The sequence below is a fragment of the Oncorhynchus mykiss genome, chromosome 30 (genome assembly GCF_013265735.2).
Source record: "Oncorhynchus mykiss isolate Arlee chromosome 30, USDA_OmykA_1.1, whole genome shotgun sequence".
Classification (NCBI taxonomy): Eukaryota; Metazoa; Chordata; class Actinopteri; order Salmoniformes; family Salmonidae; genus Oncorhynchus; species Oncorhynchus mykiss.
The window spans coordinates 25188814-25207192 of NC_050570.1; the positions used below are offsets into that span (position 1 = coordinate 25188814).

General features: G+C 40.3%; 1 protein-coding gene across 5 annotated transcripts in view; it reads right to left on the reverse strand.

Moving 5' to 3' along the window:
• LOC110521594 (probable phospholipid-transporting ATPase IF) overlaps positions 1–13190 on the reverse strand; it is a 56957-nt gene extending 43767 nt beyond the window's left edge. For 4 of the 5 annotated variants that reach the window (XM_021599256.2, XM_021599257.2, XM_021599258.2 and 1 more), the window contains exon 1: positions 12913–13190. In XM_021599256.2, the coding sequence (XP_021454931.2) occupies positions 12913–12942 (30 nt within the window). In that variant the 5' untranslated portion in view covers positions 12943–13190. Of the gene's footprint in view, positions 1–12820; positions 12876–12912 lie in introns of those variants that run through there. The other variant, XM_036969175.1, reaches the window with a different exon arrangement.
• Positions 13191–18379: the final 5189 nt, after the last annotated feature.

Genomic DNA, 18379 nt, shown 5'->3' on the forward strand with positions numbered 1-18379 from the left:
TGATCCCAAACACACCGCCCGGGCAACGAAGGAGTGGCTTCATAAGAAGCATTTCAAGGTCCTGGAGTGGCCTAGCCAGTCTCCAGATCTCAACCCAATAGAAAATCTTTGGAGGGAGTTGAAAGTCCGTGTTGCCCAGCAACAGCCCCAAAACATCACTGCTCTAGAGGAGATCTGCATGGAGGAATGGGCCAAAATACCAGCAACAGTATGTGAAAACCTTGTGAATACTTACAGAAAACATTTGACCTCTGTCATTGCCAATAAAGGGTATATAACAAAGTATTGAGATAAGTATTTGGTCAATAACCAAAGTTTATTTTCCACCATAATTTGCAAATAAATTCATTCAAAATCCTACAATGTGATTTCCTGGATTTTTTTCTCATTTTGTCTGTCATAGTTGAAGTGTACCTATGATGAAAATTACAGGCCTCTCTCATCTTTTTAAGTGGGAGAACTTGCACAATTGGTGGCTGACTAAATACGTTTTTTCCCCACTGTATATGATAAACAGAGAGTAGCAGTAGTGTAAAAGAGGGGTTGGCGGGTAGCGGAACACAATGCAGATAGCCTGGTTAGCCAATGTGCCCCCCGCACTGGTTGTTCTGGCCAACTGAGGTAGCATGTACATAAATGTATAGTTAAAGTGACTATGCATATATGATAAACAGAGAGTAGCAGCAGCGTAAAATAGGGGTTGGGGGGTGGGCACACAATGCAAATAGTCCGGGTAACCATTTTGATTACCTGTTCAGGAGTCTTATGGCTTGGGGGTAAAAACTGTTGAGAAGCCTTGCGGTAGTAGAGAGAACAGTCTATGACTGGGGTGGCTGGGGTCTTTGACAATTTTAGGGCCTTCCTCTGACACTGCCTGGTATAGAAGTCCTCGATGGCAGGTAGCTTAGCCCCAGTGATGTACTGGGTCGTACGCACTACCCTCTGTAGTGCCTTGCAGTCGGAGGCCGAGCAATTGCCGTACCAGGCAGGGATGTAACCAGTCAGAATGCTCTCGATGTTGCAACTGTAGAACCTTTTGAGGATCTGAGGACCCATGCCAAATCTTTTTAGTTTCCTGAGGGGGAATAGGCTTTGTCGTGCCCTCTTCACAACTGTCTTGGTGTGTTTGAACCATTATAGTTTGTTGGTGATGTGGACACCAAGGAACTTGAAGCTCTCAACCTGCTCCACTACAGCCCCGTTGATGAGAATGGGGGCGTGCTCGGTCCTCCTTTTCCTGTAGTCCACAATAATCTCCTTAGTCTTGGTTACGTTGATATTCTGGCACCACCCGGCCAGGTCTCTGACCTCCTCCCTATAGGCTGTCTCGTCGTTGATCAGGCCTACCACTGTTGTGTTGTCTGAAAACGTAATGATGGTGTTGGAGTCATGCCTGGCCATGCAGTCGTGGGTGAACAGGGAGTACAGAGGGGACTGAGCACGCACCCCTGAGGGGCTCCAGTGTTGAGGATCAACGTGGCAGATGTGTTGCTAAAATAATAATAGGTGAATATTGCACAATCCAGGTGTGCAAAGTTATTATAGACTTACAGCTGTAATCGATGCCAAAAGGTGTGTCTAACATGTATTGACGCAGACAGCTGAATACTTATGTAATGACTATATTTTAGTTATTTAATTGTGATCTAAAAATCAATTTTAATGCCACTTGGAAGTTGAATACTACGTCACATCTGTGCAGATATGTACACCATGTTATTGCTCTCTCTCGCTCTGTTGGGGGTGCATGATGTGCGAGGGGCGCTCAAGATGGCGGCATGAGAGGGTGTAACATTTCTAGCTGAGGAACAATTTTATGGTTCTCTCAAAGTTTATAGTTTTAGACTACAGTTGCAATTAGTTTTTCACAAAAATGATATCTAACCATACAATGTAGCTAATTTGAATAATTTTTTTATTAATCAAACCATTTAAATATATTTTTCACGATTTCCAATGAACAAGCTAGCTATCGAAAAGTTAAGTTAAGCTAGTAGAATCGAATCAGGACATGACCAAACTGTTACTAAGATAATGGATGTTGAAACTTCCAAGGAGAAAAGAGGCATTGTTGAAACTCACTCATATGCTTGCAGTGTAATAAAGGGGGATGAATGTGATTCATACCCAAATACCCCAACCAATGAGCAACTTCCAAAGAAGCGGAGAAGTGAACCATCAATGAGCCAGCTACATGACAACACCGTCCACATCTAAAATCAAAGAGAGCGCAGATGACATCATGGATTTGGTGAAAAAGAACACTATCAGTATCGTTAACCTGAAGAAATCGATTGATTTCAATGCTGAGGAAGTAACAACTCTGAAGCAGCAGAACGCAACATTGAAAATTCAGGTTGCAAAGCAGGAGAAGAAACTCACTGAAATGGAGTCATAGGTAATCGAGAATGACCGGTCGGAGATGGAATATTCGAATTTATGGAATAGCAGAAAAATCTGACGAGAACATCAAAGCAAGAGTGAAGGACATTTGCAGGGCAATGGTCCCGGAGGAAGAGCGAAATGTTGTTGCAGGTTCTCTGGATGTAGTGCACCGCCTGGGTAGGCTGAGAGATGGGGAAAACAACCAGCCACCACGACCAGTGATCATGATTCATCTCCAGAACAGCGAGGGATTTGACATGGAAAAGTGCAAAGAAAAATGACTATTTAAAGAACAACCTGAGGTTCAAGGAGCATCTGACAGCATTTGACAAAGAAGCTCTGAATAGTCTGTGGCCGATGATTGAGAGAGCAAGGAAGGAAGGGAAAAGTGCATACTTTGCAAGAGCCAAGGCTTTTGTTAATGGAAGGGAAATTCCCGCTGACGACTAGCTTGTTGACTGCTGGATTTATCAAGTGAGTTGTGCAGGACTGAGTTTTATTTGCATCTGATAAAACTTTATATTTCTTGAGGAAAGAGCATTGTTTATGTGAGCGAAACTATATATTTTCTTTATGGGCAGGGAAATTCGCACTGGCACTTAATGTTAGCTTGATGGCTATTTGTTTTACCAATCTATGGTACAATGTTATTTGCAATTGCATAAATATTATATATAATATTCGCATGGTGCAAAGGACTGTTTTTATTTGCAACTAGCAAGAACTTTTCTTTTTGTGAGAACCCGATTCATGAACAAGTTTAATATTTTTCATATAGTCAATGTGATAGTAAATGTCAATTTCTGTTTTTTCTATTAATGCCAGGGGAATCCGTAATATTTTGAAAAGGAAATCTTTATTTTTGTATTGTATGGGTAAGAGTACCGACTTTTATTCCATTCAAGAAACTCATGCCTGTTCCACAGATACTGCATTTTGGAAGTGTCAATGGGGTCAGCAGGTGTCGCTGTTTTAAAAGGCAACTTTAAGGGTCATATATTGAGTCATGAAGTAGATAATACAGGGAGATGGATTATACTATTGGTAGATGTCAACCACATTCAATTCATTGTTGTAAATACTTATGCTTCCAATAACAAGTCAAGTAACTGCATTTTATTTATAGACATTGAGAGGAAAATAAAGTACAATGATGTCTAAATTTCCACTGGGGTGGAGATTTTAATACAGTATTACATGATAATTTAGATAGATGGCCTCCTAAGGATAGCAGTTCTGTTTGTGAGATAAGGAATATATGTCTAAGGTTAGGTGTTCTAGATATTTGGAGACATAAGAACCCAGATAAGATTATGTTTACATGGAGTACCAAAGATGTATCTATACAATCTCGTATTGATTTCTGGCTGATATCTGAAGATATGGCTGACAAGGTTCATACGGTCTCGATTGAACCATCGATTTTAACAGACCACAAAGGGATCTCAATAAAGATAAATATGCATGGTTTGTCAACAAAAAAAGTTAGTAAAGGTTACTGGAAAATGAGCAAGACTTTACTAGAGAATGAAGTATTTAAGAAGGAAGTAGCAGGAATTATTGATAAATACTGGAATAGCCTCTGTTATGAATACATTTGGAAGTTACTGGGAGCTAATTAACTTTTATATAAGGCTTTTGGCTATTTCAATGGGGAAAGAAATTGCTTGTGCCAAGAAAGAGAAAGAATATGACATCATAAAAGGGAATAATGGATTATACTAAAAAACTGAACTAACTAATCAGGAATTACTGGAGCTATCATTGCAAATGCAGTTAGACTGTATCTACGAGGAAAAGGCCCGGGGAGCGTTTGTAAGATCATGACAAAAATGGATGGAAGAGGGAGAGAAAAATACAAAATATTTCTTTAATTTACAAAAAAAGGGCAGGTGAAAAGACATCCATATGTAAATTAATGATTAATAATACTCCCAATGAAAATCCAAAAGAAATCTCTCAGCATGTTGCCCAGTTTCATCAGAATCTGTATACATCAACCCAGTCAACTTCCAATGTGGATATTTTATTAGACAATGTAGCAAACATTGCTAAGAAGATAGATAATTATTTCAGGGATTTTTTGATGAGAAGTTATCTGAAATTGAGATAAAAGACTTTATTAAAAGCCTTAAGGACAATATGTCCCCTTCGAAATTATGGTTTCTAAGCAAGTTTTATAAAGCATTCAATGATAAATTGATTCCTTCCATTCTTGCTTTGTTTCAAGAATCAATAGAAAATGGGAGTTACCGGCTTTCTTAAAGCAAGGTGTAATTACTTTGATTCCCAAACCTAATAAGGATACTCTTTATATAGACAACTGGAGACCCATTAGCCTGTTGAATAATGAAGGGAAATTATTTGCCCTTGTATTTGCTAAGAGGTTGAAACAAGGCTTGCATCATACAATTGATGAAGAACAATCTGGTTTTATGCATGGTCGACACGTTAGTAATAACATCAGGTTGATCTTAGATATGGTTGACTATAATGACCTCATCCTTGATGATAGTTTTCTTATGTTTGTTGATTTTTATAAAGCTTTTGACACTGTAGAACATGAGTTTATGTTCAAAGCAATACTTTTTTGCGTTTGGTGACTTTTTTTGAAAGCAGTCCAAACTTTATATAGTGGTTGTACTAGCTCTGTAAATGAGCTCATAGGACATCCCAAAGATTTGATATTGGCCGTGGAATTAGGCAGGGCTGCCCAATCATTTGTATTGGTTACCCAAATTATGGCTCTTCATATCAAGAAAGGGAATGTGCAAGGTGTTTCAGCACTTGGCAATGAATTTAAACGATGTCAACTGACTGATGATACCAGCATATTCTTAAGAAACAGGAATGAGGTTTCTAAAGCAGTTTCCTGTATTGAAGACTTCTCCTTAGTTTCGGGTTTGAAAATGTATATCAATAAGTCAGTCTTATTTCCACTCAAGGATTGTGTTTTACAGGAAGTATATGGTATCCCAATTTAAGATAAGGTTACTTATCTTGGAATTGTTATTTGCAAGGATGAAAAACAAAGGAGTGAATTAAACTTTAACCCCACTATTGAGAAAACAAAGAAGAAATTGAACCCCTGGTTGCTGAGAGATATTTCGTTATACGATCGGGTTTTATTGTCCAAAGCTGAAGGGTTATCCAGATCAGTTTATGTCTCATTATCACTTCAATTATCCCCTAAAATTGTAAAGGACTTAGATAAGATTCTTAATAATTTTATTTTGGAGGAACTAGCCTCAATATCTATGAAAATATATTCTCACTAATACCAAAGAACAAGGAGGTCTTGAGGTTTTAGATTTCAATACTCTAAATAATACTTTAAAAATAAATTGGATTCTGAAGTATGTTAAGAACCAGCACAGTATTTGGAATCTTCCCTAAGTATTTATTTGACTCTGTTAGTGGTTTAGAATTTTTGTTTTGATGTAATTTTGATAAAATCCCAGTAAAGTTGGCCAAATTCCATAAGCAGGCAATTTTAGCTTGGATGTAAGCGTAGAAACAATTTTCTACTCACAGATACTTTCTTTGGAACAACAAAGATATACAATTTAAAAATAATTATCTTTTTTTTCATAACTGGTTAGAGAATTGTAATTTAAAATGTTACATACGATAAATTCTGTGAAACATGTTTTGGAAAGATTCAAGATGAATATTGACGATAAATGTGATTTCTGTGGAATGGAGAAAGAGACCATTTTGCATTTGTTTTTTGCCTGTATTTATAGTAGAATTTTTTGGGACTGACATACAGAATTTTGTTATAATGCTTTATTTCAGAAATGTTTACATAAAAATGTAGCATATTTAATTCAACTGCTAATAATACTAGGTCAATTTCAAATTCACAAAGCAAATGGTCTATAAATGAATTTAAAAATGAATTTATAAATGAATATAAAGAATATTGTATTACTTTAACTAAAATGAAAAACAAAAAGGCAATTAAAACTTGTATTATTAATGAATATGATTTGTTTGTTTAGGATTCCAGGCAATGTAAATAGTTTGTATGTATGCTTGTTTGCATGTGACTATTCCTCTTTTGTTTGTTGATATTTGTTTTTAAAAATTATTATTTTTTAAAGGGTGCATGTGTCCCTCTTGCTAGCTGTCACTCAAATAGCAAGGAGCTGAAGCTCAATAGTTGAACTTGAATTGGTGGGGGGCTGACCCACGTGGGGGACATTTAAAAAAAAGTGGTGCTGTACAGCTTCCAGAAAATTGCTAATTGAGGTAAAACAGTAATTCTACTAATAGATTTTGCATCTATAAACTACACATTGACACATCCAGCCCAAAGCGGGAGATTAAAAAAAAAGACTTAGTCGTCGCCAAAGTTCCATATCATGTATTTAATAACTACCAGCTAGCTATCTAAGTGGAATTGACAGCATTTTAATTACTTTGAAGATATTTAACAATCGTAATATCAGTCAAAAATATCAAATTCCCAGTTTAGGCTACAAACTTTATAAGAGTTTTTTTTTTTAAAGGTAATATTTGACAAAATTCCATGATGTACAGTAAGGCATTATTTGCAGAATAAATGGATGCAGTTCAATGTATGATTAATATAATTCACCAATACATTTCTTGGTAGTCGAGAAAAATTGCTATGAGGTTGTAAATTACAGCTGGCCTGGTACATTGTTTGCTGCCTCCACCCATTCGGGATGCACCGTTTCAATTACTCAATATGTTTGACAAAAACAGACAAATGTAACTAAGGCTGGGAATGTCAATACAATCAAACTAGCAAGGGCAAAGATCATAAGTCAGTCATAACGTGGCTAATAGGCTAGCATATATATTTATGTATACAAGCTAAAAACACGGAGCCTAACGTTAGCCAGCTAGCTATCTGCTGGAAGGATGTCAAATCAAATTAAATCAAATGTATTTATATAGCCCTTCGTACATCAGCTGATATCTCAAAGTGCTGTACATAAACCCAGCCTAAAACCCCAAACAGCAAGCAATGCAGGTGTAGAAGCATGTCATGTCATTGGAGGAGTGGGTGACTGACCCAACTTTTTCCCCTCATATAGTTTTTTAGGGGCTACTGCTAGAGACGCAGATGTTATTTGGTTAGCTAGCAAGACATGTGAATCGCTGAACTTGAATGACTGTTATCCAGTTAGCACATCTCTTGCACTCGTAAATTCACTGGCCATCTACTCAGATTTCTGAGCACTCTCGTCTGATTGTGCATGAGCACAGAATAACTGATGAATTTACGAACACACGCTGAATATTACCGGTGTCAGTAAACTTTAGCAAAACAGTTATACCAAATGTTGTTGCCTGCAGCACAGTTAGTCACTAAAGCTCTACATAACATGTAAATTGGCTCTGCTAGGGCGAGTAAAATGGTCAGTGAGGTTCTCTCTCATTTGAGTCTGGAAGTTGCTAGCAATCTAGCCAGTTAGCTTGGTCCTTGAATTCGGTTTTAGGAACACTTGGCGCAACCATACTCCTCAACCAGAGCGTCCAGTGTCAATAGTGCAGTGTACGCTCTGAATTTATGAACAGACAATGTGAAAACGCTCTGAATTTACGAATGCAGGGCACACTAACACATAGGAGGCAATTTACAAATGGATCCTTAGTTGTCAATCAAATGTACTTGTCATCGATTAGCAGGCAAGTTCCCATTCAGTCGTCAAAACGTGGGTTGGGACAAGCATGCATTGGCAGTCAAGCTGCAGAAGGACGAGCAGGCTACTATTCCCCATAGTTTATAAGTGCAATTTTGACAGCCAACTAGCTGAAAAAGTTTGAGAGGGTTTATCTAATGTTCCCTTGTTAGATTTTAGCTCATCTCGCTCTGGCTAGCACTAGTTGTTGGTGTGCATAACTGAGGGAGAGAGAGCCTACATTTTCAAGGTTGTTTGATCACAATGTAACATATTTGAAGAAATCCATTCAGATGTATTTTGTGCGAGCGAGCGGTGTGGTCAGCATGTCAGGGTCACAAGCAGCTTATCGGCAAGAGTTGGCAAGATGAGAGGAAAGGTTCAGCTAACAAGGGCAACTACAAGGAGCTTGCAGATGTAATTGCACATTATGATGCATATGGAAGCCCCTACAGTCTTCTCTAGGTTGTCGAAATCAATTCAGAAAGATTTGATCACTTCCATTAAAAGTGAGATTAAAAAGAGGTTGACGCAGCGCATTCTTTTGCTCAAGTAGGCTTACCACTTTCCTCCGGTATTTATTTAGCAAAGGTGATAACACAATCACTCCTGACAGACACACTCAAACTCTTTACATAAATGTTGCAGCAGCCTAGGCTACACCTAAACATTAGAGATCTGACATGCTGTGTGGGATGAAATCAAGATGATTTTTCAGTCAACTCTAGGCTACTAATAATAACAGCTGCATACAGCCTATGCGCCATGTCCATCTGGCAAGGGTAAACAAATTGGTAACGTTTATGTATTTATAGTCCATTTGTTTGTCAGGAGGAAATGTGAATGTGATTTTGTTTTGTTTATATTTAAACATGGGCTGACTAGGCTGCCTATACCTTTTCAATCCAAAATTATTAACTGGAATTAATCAATCAACATAGTGATGACAAACTGAATTAATTTTTAATTAGACCTACAGTTGCATAGGCCTGTATGATGCAAACATGCATAAAGCAAATTCAGCCCTGTGAGTTCTATTGTCCATCAGTTGTGGTCTGTGTGGAATAACCCCCGTTAGTCTAGTATAAAACAGAGGTGGGACCAAGTCATTGTTTTACAAGTCACGAGTAAGTCTCAAGTCTTAGCACTCAAGTCAAGTCCCAAGTCAAGACAGACAAGTCCGAGTCAAGTCCTAAACTTTGAGTTTCGAGTCCTAAACAAGTCATAATGTGCTCTTCACCAAATGTAATACCATTTCATATTTTGAACAAGAGTAATAGTTAGCATATTACATTTACGCAAATCATGAATGCTTTAAAAAAAGATCTATATACTTATTACTTTCCAAATAAATGTCATATTTCCATGGAAACACATAGGTAGCCATGAGAAAGAGACACACACACAGTGATCGACTATCGAGGATCGCAATCGGGCGATGTAGGCTTGTACACAATCGCCCAACCTTACACACTCCCTCTCTCTCTGTGGTTACAGTAGGCTAACGTATGCCAATGGTTTAAGGAACAGCAGTAATATCAGGCAGGATTTAGGCTACCAACTGCCTAGCCAGTTGTAGCTCAATCTTGGGTGCAATGATCACGTTCCCGCACCGACTGTGTGGAGGCTCACTGATTTAACGTTACATTAGCCTCCATTATACACTAGTAAAGTAATAAAATATATAGCTGTCGGCTATATTAGCCACGATTTAGTTTTTTGTGCAGCTTCAAATGTGGAACAAAGTTGTAAATTGTTGCGCCTCCGTCTGTAATTTTCTTCCCACTTTTTTTGCAATCTGTTTTTTGTTGATACAGCACCGTCTTTATATCCGAAAATAATAATTTTGGGTATCATCTTTCCAAGGGCTCCATCTGAATTCACCCGCCGACGTTCCTCTGCACTGCCACGCACAACTTTTTCTCAGCTGGCACAATTTGATTGGCTGCTGTCCGATTCAAACTGTAATCCGTTAAATGAAGAGTTGATGCGCTGCACACTTTTTAATATTTGGGCTTGGGGAGGGTATCAAGTCATAAGTCTAGAGTCCAAGTCAAGTCACGAGTCATTGGTGTTAAAGTCATATAAAGCATTAAAACCTTTTTAGAACTGATTAATCATTGTCATACCCTATAGGGTCCGGCGTTTTCCTGGTTAGGTTACAAGATAAGGAAAAACTCCGGGCCCCAGGGGGGAAAAACAATTGTCCCATCACTCTGGGACCTATGGTGCCACCAGTCTGCTCGCAGTTGTCAGTTATCGTCAGGTACAGTGCATTCGGAAAGTATTCAGACCGCTTGACTTTTACCACATTTTGTTAAGTTACAGCCTTATTCTAAAATTGATTAAATTAATTGTTTTCCTCATCAACCGACACAATACATCATGATGACAAAACAGGTTTTTAATGCTCAGACCCTTTGCTATGAGACTTGAAATTGAGTTCAGGTGAATGCTGTTTCCATTGATCATACTTGAGATGTTTCTACAACTTGATTGGAGTCCACCTGTGGTAAATTCAATTAATTGGACATGATTTGGAAAGGTACACACCTGTCTATATAAAGGTCCCACAGTTGACAGTGCATGTCTGAGCAAAAACCAAGCCATGAGGTTGAAGGAATTGTATGTAGTGCTCAGAGACAGGATTGTGTCGAGGTACAGATCTGGGGAAGGTTACCAAAACATTTCTGCAGCATTGAAGGTCCCCAAGAACACAGTGGCCTAATTGTCTTCCATTTAAGAATAATGGAGAAGACAATTAGAATCACCAAGACTCTTCCTAAAGCTGAGGATTTAGGAGAGATGGGCCTTGGTCAGGGATGTGACCAAGAACCTGATGGTCACTGACAGATCTCCAGAGTTCCTCTGTAGAGATGGGTGAACCTTCTAGAAGGACATCCATCTCTGCAGCACTCCACCAATCCGGCCTTCACGGTAGAATGGCCAGATGGAAGCCGCTCAAAAGGCATATGACAGCCTGCTTGGAGTTTGCCAAAAGGCACCTAAAGACTCTCAGACCATGAGAAACAAGATTCTCTGGTCTGATGAAAATAAGATTGAACTCTTTGGCCTGAATGTCAAGCGTCACGTCTGGAAGAAACCTGGCACCATCCCTACGGCGAAGCATGGTGGTGGTGGTGGCAGCATCATGCTGTGGAGATGTTTATCAGCGGCAGAGACTGGGAGTCTGGTCAGGCTCAAAGGGAATGATGAACGGAGATGACCTCAGACTGGGGCCAAGGTTCACCTTCCAACAGGACAATGACCCTAAGCACACAGCCAAGACAACGCAGGAGTGGCTTCGGGGTAAGTATCAGTGTCTTTGAGAGGCCCAGCCAGAGCACGGACTTGAACCCGATCGAACATCTCTGGAGAGACCTGAAAAAAGCTGTGCAGCATCGCAGCAAGGAAAAAGGGTCTAAATACTTTAAGAATGCACTGTAGGTGGATGATCAGGGCTTTACTCAGGAAGGTTTCTTGGGCTACTTTGTGTCAAGTGGGCAGCGATCTGCAGCCTGTTAAACTCAGACATCTCAGAATTCATAGTTTAACTTCATGGAGAAAGTTGTTGCCAAACCTATCATGGTGCTTCTGTAATGGAATGTGGCTGCTATTTGTATTTACAGCTAAATCCCCTCCTGTTCCCTGATTTCCAATCCACTAGCATTGTCATTTCGCTCCTCACATGTATTCTCTCATCCACTGGCACATTGACTGTTTCCTCTCCAAACACTGAGTAGGCCTGTCAATTCCCATTACTATATGTAGAGTCAATCACATTACACAAATTATTTTACTCCTTGCTTGGACTAACTCATTATTAGCCCTGGTCTAAATGTGTGTTATTGTTGTCTTCCCAGTCAAATCTGGTCCTGCCCTCAGTGGAAGAGTTGACCTCTTCTCCAACACCATCTATGATGAGCCTGTCCTGCACTGAAGCCTACAGTATATACACACCTAAACTAAAGTCAAGCCTCTGAACACCTCAACTCATCCAATCACTGATGTAATCCCGTCCCAACACTAAGTAGCCCTCTCATTCCCAATAATATTGTAATATAAATGTGTTATTCTTTAGGTAACAAAAGTGAAACACGCTTTGTCGTCTGTGTGGTCCGCACCTATACGTGGGTCTCCCATCCTCAATTTGTTCATATCCAACTAGCGTCTAATTGTCCAAATTAACGGCTGCGTTCACACTGTATTGCAATAGAATTTTCACAAATGCCTTTGTCATTCCCAAACATTCTATGACTTTATGAATGACCATATAAGTGCTTGCGTGTCAAATGTACAAAACGTGTCATTCTTCCTGGGCTGGGGGTGTATTATGAACAGATTGAATAACAGTTCCACTTTAAGATGAATACACTAATTGTAAGTAACGTTAACTCTAACGTCTGCTAAATTACTCAAACGTAGCTAATTATAGTTAACGTTATACTAAACTAGCTAACTGGCCAAAAGCTTAGCTCATCGTGCATAACAGCACAGCCAACTTGCTAGATACGTTTGAGTTGCGTTAGAATGTATAAATGAGCCCTGGTTGGATTAATGCAGTAGCAAACAACTAGCCCTACTCATCTTTGGTAAATAAACAAGCCAGCTAGCTCAGCGGCGAATTTACACAGGCAGCCAGTTGATCGGATTCTTAACTCTTCAAAGCAACTAGGTAGCTAAATCATATTGTTTCATGTGCATCAACGTCCTTCTCAATAGCAAAGTCGACTTGCTAGCGGATATTTCTAGCTAGTTAACGAGGATACTTTACTTACCAGCTGTTGTCGTATCCACCGTAGTAGCATCCTTGCCAATTCTAGCTAGTTAACGAGTATTTCTAGCTAGTTAACGAGGATACTTTACTTACCAGCTGTTGCCGTATCCACCGTAGTAGCATCCTTGCCAAATGTCATCCAAAGTAGCCAGCAAGGTGGCTAGCTAGCTATTCCCGTAAACCCTTCCCAAACCATAAATATTTCCTTTTACAGACAGATATTGTGTTCGTTAAACAAAACATCCAGGCTGTGTGATTATGTGATCAAACATGATCTCTAACATTACGTGGAAGTAATTATGTCCCTATTAATGTGACGGCTGCAAAGTCTGTCTCGTCCATAGAGAATGATAGAGTCCTCTAGTGGCCAAAAGTCCGGTTTGGCATGGGCAGCGCCATTAAGGGCTTCCACCATTTTTTTTTTTTTTTTTATGTAGTCAACTGGGTGGGACTCCTGGTGAACCTGTTGGAGTCATATCCCACTCCTTCAAAAGATGTGATCAGCCAGTTGTGAAGAACATTTAGTACTTCAAAATGTGACCCACCACCTAGATTGGATCCTATATAGCAGCATTTGAAATTGTGTTTTTTACATTGGATAAAAGTAGACACAGAACTAAAATTGTATATTAATGGGAAAGTAATTCTGCTTGGAAAGTTGCTAAAATTTTGAGAAAATGGCCTGGTAATGTTTTGGTACACCTACTGGCGAGCTCTTTGTCTACACCATTCAGCATCGTTCACACCCTCTGAAGCCTTAGCCCCACTAGTCTCTTTAAGGATTCACAGTAGTAAACAACCAAAGATTTCAAGACTAAGTGGTGATGGTAGTAAAAACACACTATCTAATCCAGGCCTATATTCTAATCTGATTTTGGTGCAGGCTATGTTCTTCACATTAGTCTCTGGTAAACACACACTATATCAAATAGAATCAAGGTTTACTTGTCACATGCACAGGATACAGAAAATGTAAACGGCATAGTTAAATTCTTACTTTCATAGTGGAGTCTTTTGTTTAGACATGTAGCTAGCTAGCCAAACAATGAACCATAATCCCAACTCTAACGCTGGGTTGAAAACAACTGGGAACTCAGAAAAAATGCCTCCGACTGGGGGGAAAAATGTACTTGAATGGTCATCCAACTCAGTATTCCAACTCGGGGAAACTTTCTAGAGCTCTGACTTTCTGATCTGAAGATCAATGACATCATGATTCAACGTTGCATTTTTCCAAATTCCCAGTTTTCAACGCTGCAATACTACCATGCATGAATCTGCAAGTAGCTAAAGCTAAACAACTAGGTTCAATTTTAGCTAGCAACACAAATGGCTTCATGAGACTACACAGATCATACACATAATGTTAGCTTGCGAACCAGCTAGTAATTTGCGTTGCTAGCTATCTAATGTTGAACCTAGTTGTTTAGCTTTAGCTACCTGCATGGTAGTATTGCAGCGTTGGAAACAACTTGCTTTAACTTGCAATGAAAATGACTTTCTGACTAAATTAGAAATGTATATCTGAAAATGAAAATGCAACTTTCAGTTCCTCATATCTTAAAAAAAAAACAGTGGTAGAAAAGATTATCCACACATACTGAGCAGCTCATGTTAAATACAGATACAAGGCAGACTAACCTGAACTCCTATCTTGGCATGTCCAGCCCATCCATTTGTTAATCAAATCATGGCTAGCGGTAAGGGTCCTGTGTTTTTCCCTGGCTAAATCAACTAGCCCTGTACATTAATAATTGTATTTGTATTAACGGGGGGATTCCAATGCCTCTCATGTGAAGTAGTGATGTAATATATATATAATATATATGCAATATACACCTAGCTTCTTGAAACAGGTCACACATCCTGTCAGACGCTAACACGGCACAGATGCAAAGATGAGTCCTCTGTCTATCTCTATGGTCTTGCGTCTCCTGTCCCACATCCTTTGTGGACCCCAGGAAGAGTAGCTGCTGCATGTGTGGAATGCCTTTTAGGTCTTTGCGTGTCAAAAATGATATGTCAACGCTTATGACCAATCATGATCTGAATGACTGCACGTCACAATACTTTTTTTTTTTTTTTTACATCGTTTTTACACATTGATTACACTAGCACTCATATTTCATGTCAGTGATGCAATGATGCTGGTAAAGTTGTTGCACAACTGCCATTGCCGCACAAGGGAGCTACACACTTCCTAGCAACATGACCTCATCTGTTGCATTAGTGATAGTTATGCCCCACATTCACATAATAGTCAGAACTAGGAAACTCAGAAATGTACGACTTGCTAACTGGTTGTAGTTGTACATGTGCCGAGTTGAACGAATTAGCAAATCGAACGTTTCCTAGTTCCCGACTAGCATGTGAATGCAAATGCCGCGTTAAAAACAACGGATCTCGGAAATCTGACTTCAAACGACAATTTGTTCAATAGGAAAAATAGTTTAAAACTTTCAGACCTTAAGATCAATGATGTCATGATTTGACCTCGTTTATTTCCAGAGTTCCCAGTTGTCTTGAAAGCACCATAACTATCTAGCCAGGGGTCATCTAAAGAACCGCTAATTTTATAAGACCGTTTTTGTATTTGATTGAAGATTGTCAGACCTGGTCTGGTCAAGCCATGCTTATAAGTTTATCTTGCGGCAACATGGCTAGGTAGCTGGGAAACTTATTGCTAAGAATATCAAATTATTGCAGCTTCTGGTTACTAGGTTACTAGCTAGCTACCCCAGAAATTAAAACATCTGAATCGAAGCTATTTGTGAGTGACTTTGTTATTCTGAAAACTGAATTCAACATAGTAGGTAGACTGCTTACATCCAGTTAACAAGCTGTTATCACTGTTGACAAAATGCTTGATTAATTCTGTATTTTGACCGGCCCGGTTCCACAAGGGGGCCTAGCCCTCTCATTCACTTGTGCCCCACAGTATTAGTTTTGTCACTATATAAAATAAAAAAAGTAATGCTTGAGTGAAAGGTTGCCACAAAGTGTATCTCCACTGCTCTGTCAGCACAATGGACAGAGCGTGCTACGGTATGTGTAAGGGGGCTAGGGAAAGCAACCCATACAGGAAAGTAATATATTGCAATATACAGTGCCTTCGGAAAGTATTCAGACCCTTGACGTTTTCCACATTTTGTTATGTTACAGCCTTATTCTAAAATGGCTTAATTAAATATCTTATATATCTTTAGTGAAAAGTTTTTGGGACATTTTTGCAAATGCATTAAAATATAACTTATTTATATAGGTGTTGACTCTTTGCTATTAGACTCGAAATTGAGTCCAGGTGCATTCTGTTTCCATTGATCATCCTTGAGATGTTTCTATAACTTGATTGGAGTCCATCTGTGGCAAATTCAATTGATTGGACATGCTTTGGAAAGGCACACATAGGTAATATAAGGTCCCGCAGTTGACAGTGCATGTCAGATCAAAAACCAAGCTACGAGGTTGACGGAATTGTCCGTAGAGCTCAGACAGGATTGTGTCGAGGCACAGATCTGGGGAAGGGTACCAAAAAATGTTGGCAGCATTGAAGGTCCCAAAGAATACAGTGGCCTCAGTCATTCATAAATGGAAGAAGTTTGGAACCAACATAGATGGACCATCCTAGAGATGGCCGCCCGGCCAAATTGAACAATTGGTGAAGGGCCTTGGTCAGGGAGGTGACCAAGAACCCAATGGTCACTCTGACAGAGCTCCAGAGTTTCTCTGTGGAGATGGGTGAACCTTCCAGAAGGACAACCATCTTTGCAGCATTCCACCAATCAGGCCTTCACGGTGGAATGGCCCGGCGGAAGCCGCTCCTCAGTAAAAGGTACATGACAGCCTGCTTGGAGTTTGCCAAAAGGCACCTAAAGACTCATGAGTCTTTAATGAGAAAGAAGATTCTCTGGTCTGATGAAACTAAGATTGAACTCTTTGGCCTGAATGCCAAGCGTCACGTCTGGATGAAACCAGGCACTGCTCATCACCTGGCCAATACCATCCCTATGGTGAAGCGTGGTGGCAGCATCATGCTGTGAAGATGTTTTTAGCGTCAGGAACTGGGAGGATCAAGGCAAAGATGAACGGCGCAAAGTACAGAGATCCTCTGATAACTTGCTCCAGTGCGCTCAGGACCTCAGACTGGAGTGAAGGTTCAACTTCCAACAGGACAACGACCCTAAGCACACAACCACGACAATGCAGGAGTGTCTTCGGACAAGTCTCTGAATATCCTTGAGTGGCCCAGCCAGAGCCCTGACTTGAACCTGATCAAACATCTCTGAAGAGACCTGAAAATGGCTGTGCAGCAACGCTCCCCATCCAACTTGACAGAGCTTGAGAGGATCTGCAGAGAAGAATGGGAGAACTCCGCAAACACAGGTGTGCCAAGCTTTTAGCGTCATACCAAGAAAAGACAATGCTGTTATCGCTGCCAAAGGTGCTGCAACAAAGTACTGAGTAAAGGGTCTGAGTACTTATGTAAATATTATATTTCAGTTGAATTTTAATACATTTGCAAAAATGTCTTAACCTGTTTTTGCATTCAACATGTAATGAATACTTTTGGGTGTCAGGTAAAAAGTACATACTTCACTACTTTCCTAAAGAAAAGTAAAAGTTGTCAAATTTTAATTGGTAAAGTGCCCCCCCCCCCCCCCCCCCCCCCAAAAAAAAAGTTCCCCCAGTACTTAAGTATTTTACACTGCGCCACAGTCTAATGGCGTCAAGCTTTACACTACTCCAGCCAATGCATAGTAATCGTAGCCTTGTGTGCGGCTGCTCGGCCAAGGAAAATCAATTTCATGAATCTCCCGATGAACAGTTCTTGGGGTGACATTGCATCCAGAGGCAGTTTGGAACTCGGTAGTGAGCACCCTGGGCCTCAACCCCGCCCTGTGCAATTGGGTCCTGGACTTTCTGACGGGCCGCCCACAAGTGGTGAAGGTAGGAAACAACGTCTCCACCTCGCTGACCCTCAACACTGGGGCCCCACAAGGGTCCCTGCTCAGCCCCCTCCTGTACTCCCTGTTCCCCCATGACTGCGTGGCCTTGCATGCCTCCAACTCCGTCATCAAGTTTGCAGACGACACAACAGTAGTGGGCTTGATTACCAACAACGACAAGACAGCCTACAGGGAGGAGGAAAGGGCACTCGTAGTGTGGTGTCAGGAAAACAACCTCTCACTCAACATCAACAAACCAAAGGATGATTGTGGACTTCAGTAAACAGCAGAGGGAGCCCCCCCGCCCCCATCCACATCAAAGGGACCGCAGTGGAGGAAGTGGAAAGTTCTTCGGCGTACACATAAATTACAAACTGAAATGGTCCACTCACACACAGTGTGGTGAAGGCACAACAGCGCCCCTTCAACCTCAGGAGGCTGAAGAAATTTGTCTGTCACCCAAAACCCTGACTAACTTTTACAGATCCACAATCAAGAGTATCCTGTCGGGCCGTATCGCAGCCTGGTACTGCACCCGCACCGCCCACAACCGCAGGGCTCTCCAGAGGGTGGTGCGGTCTGCACATCGCATCACTGGGGGCAATCTAACTGCC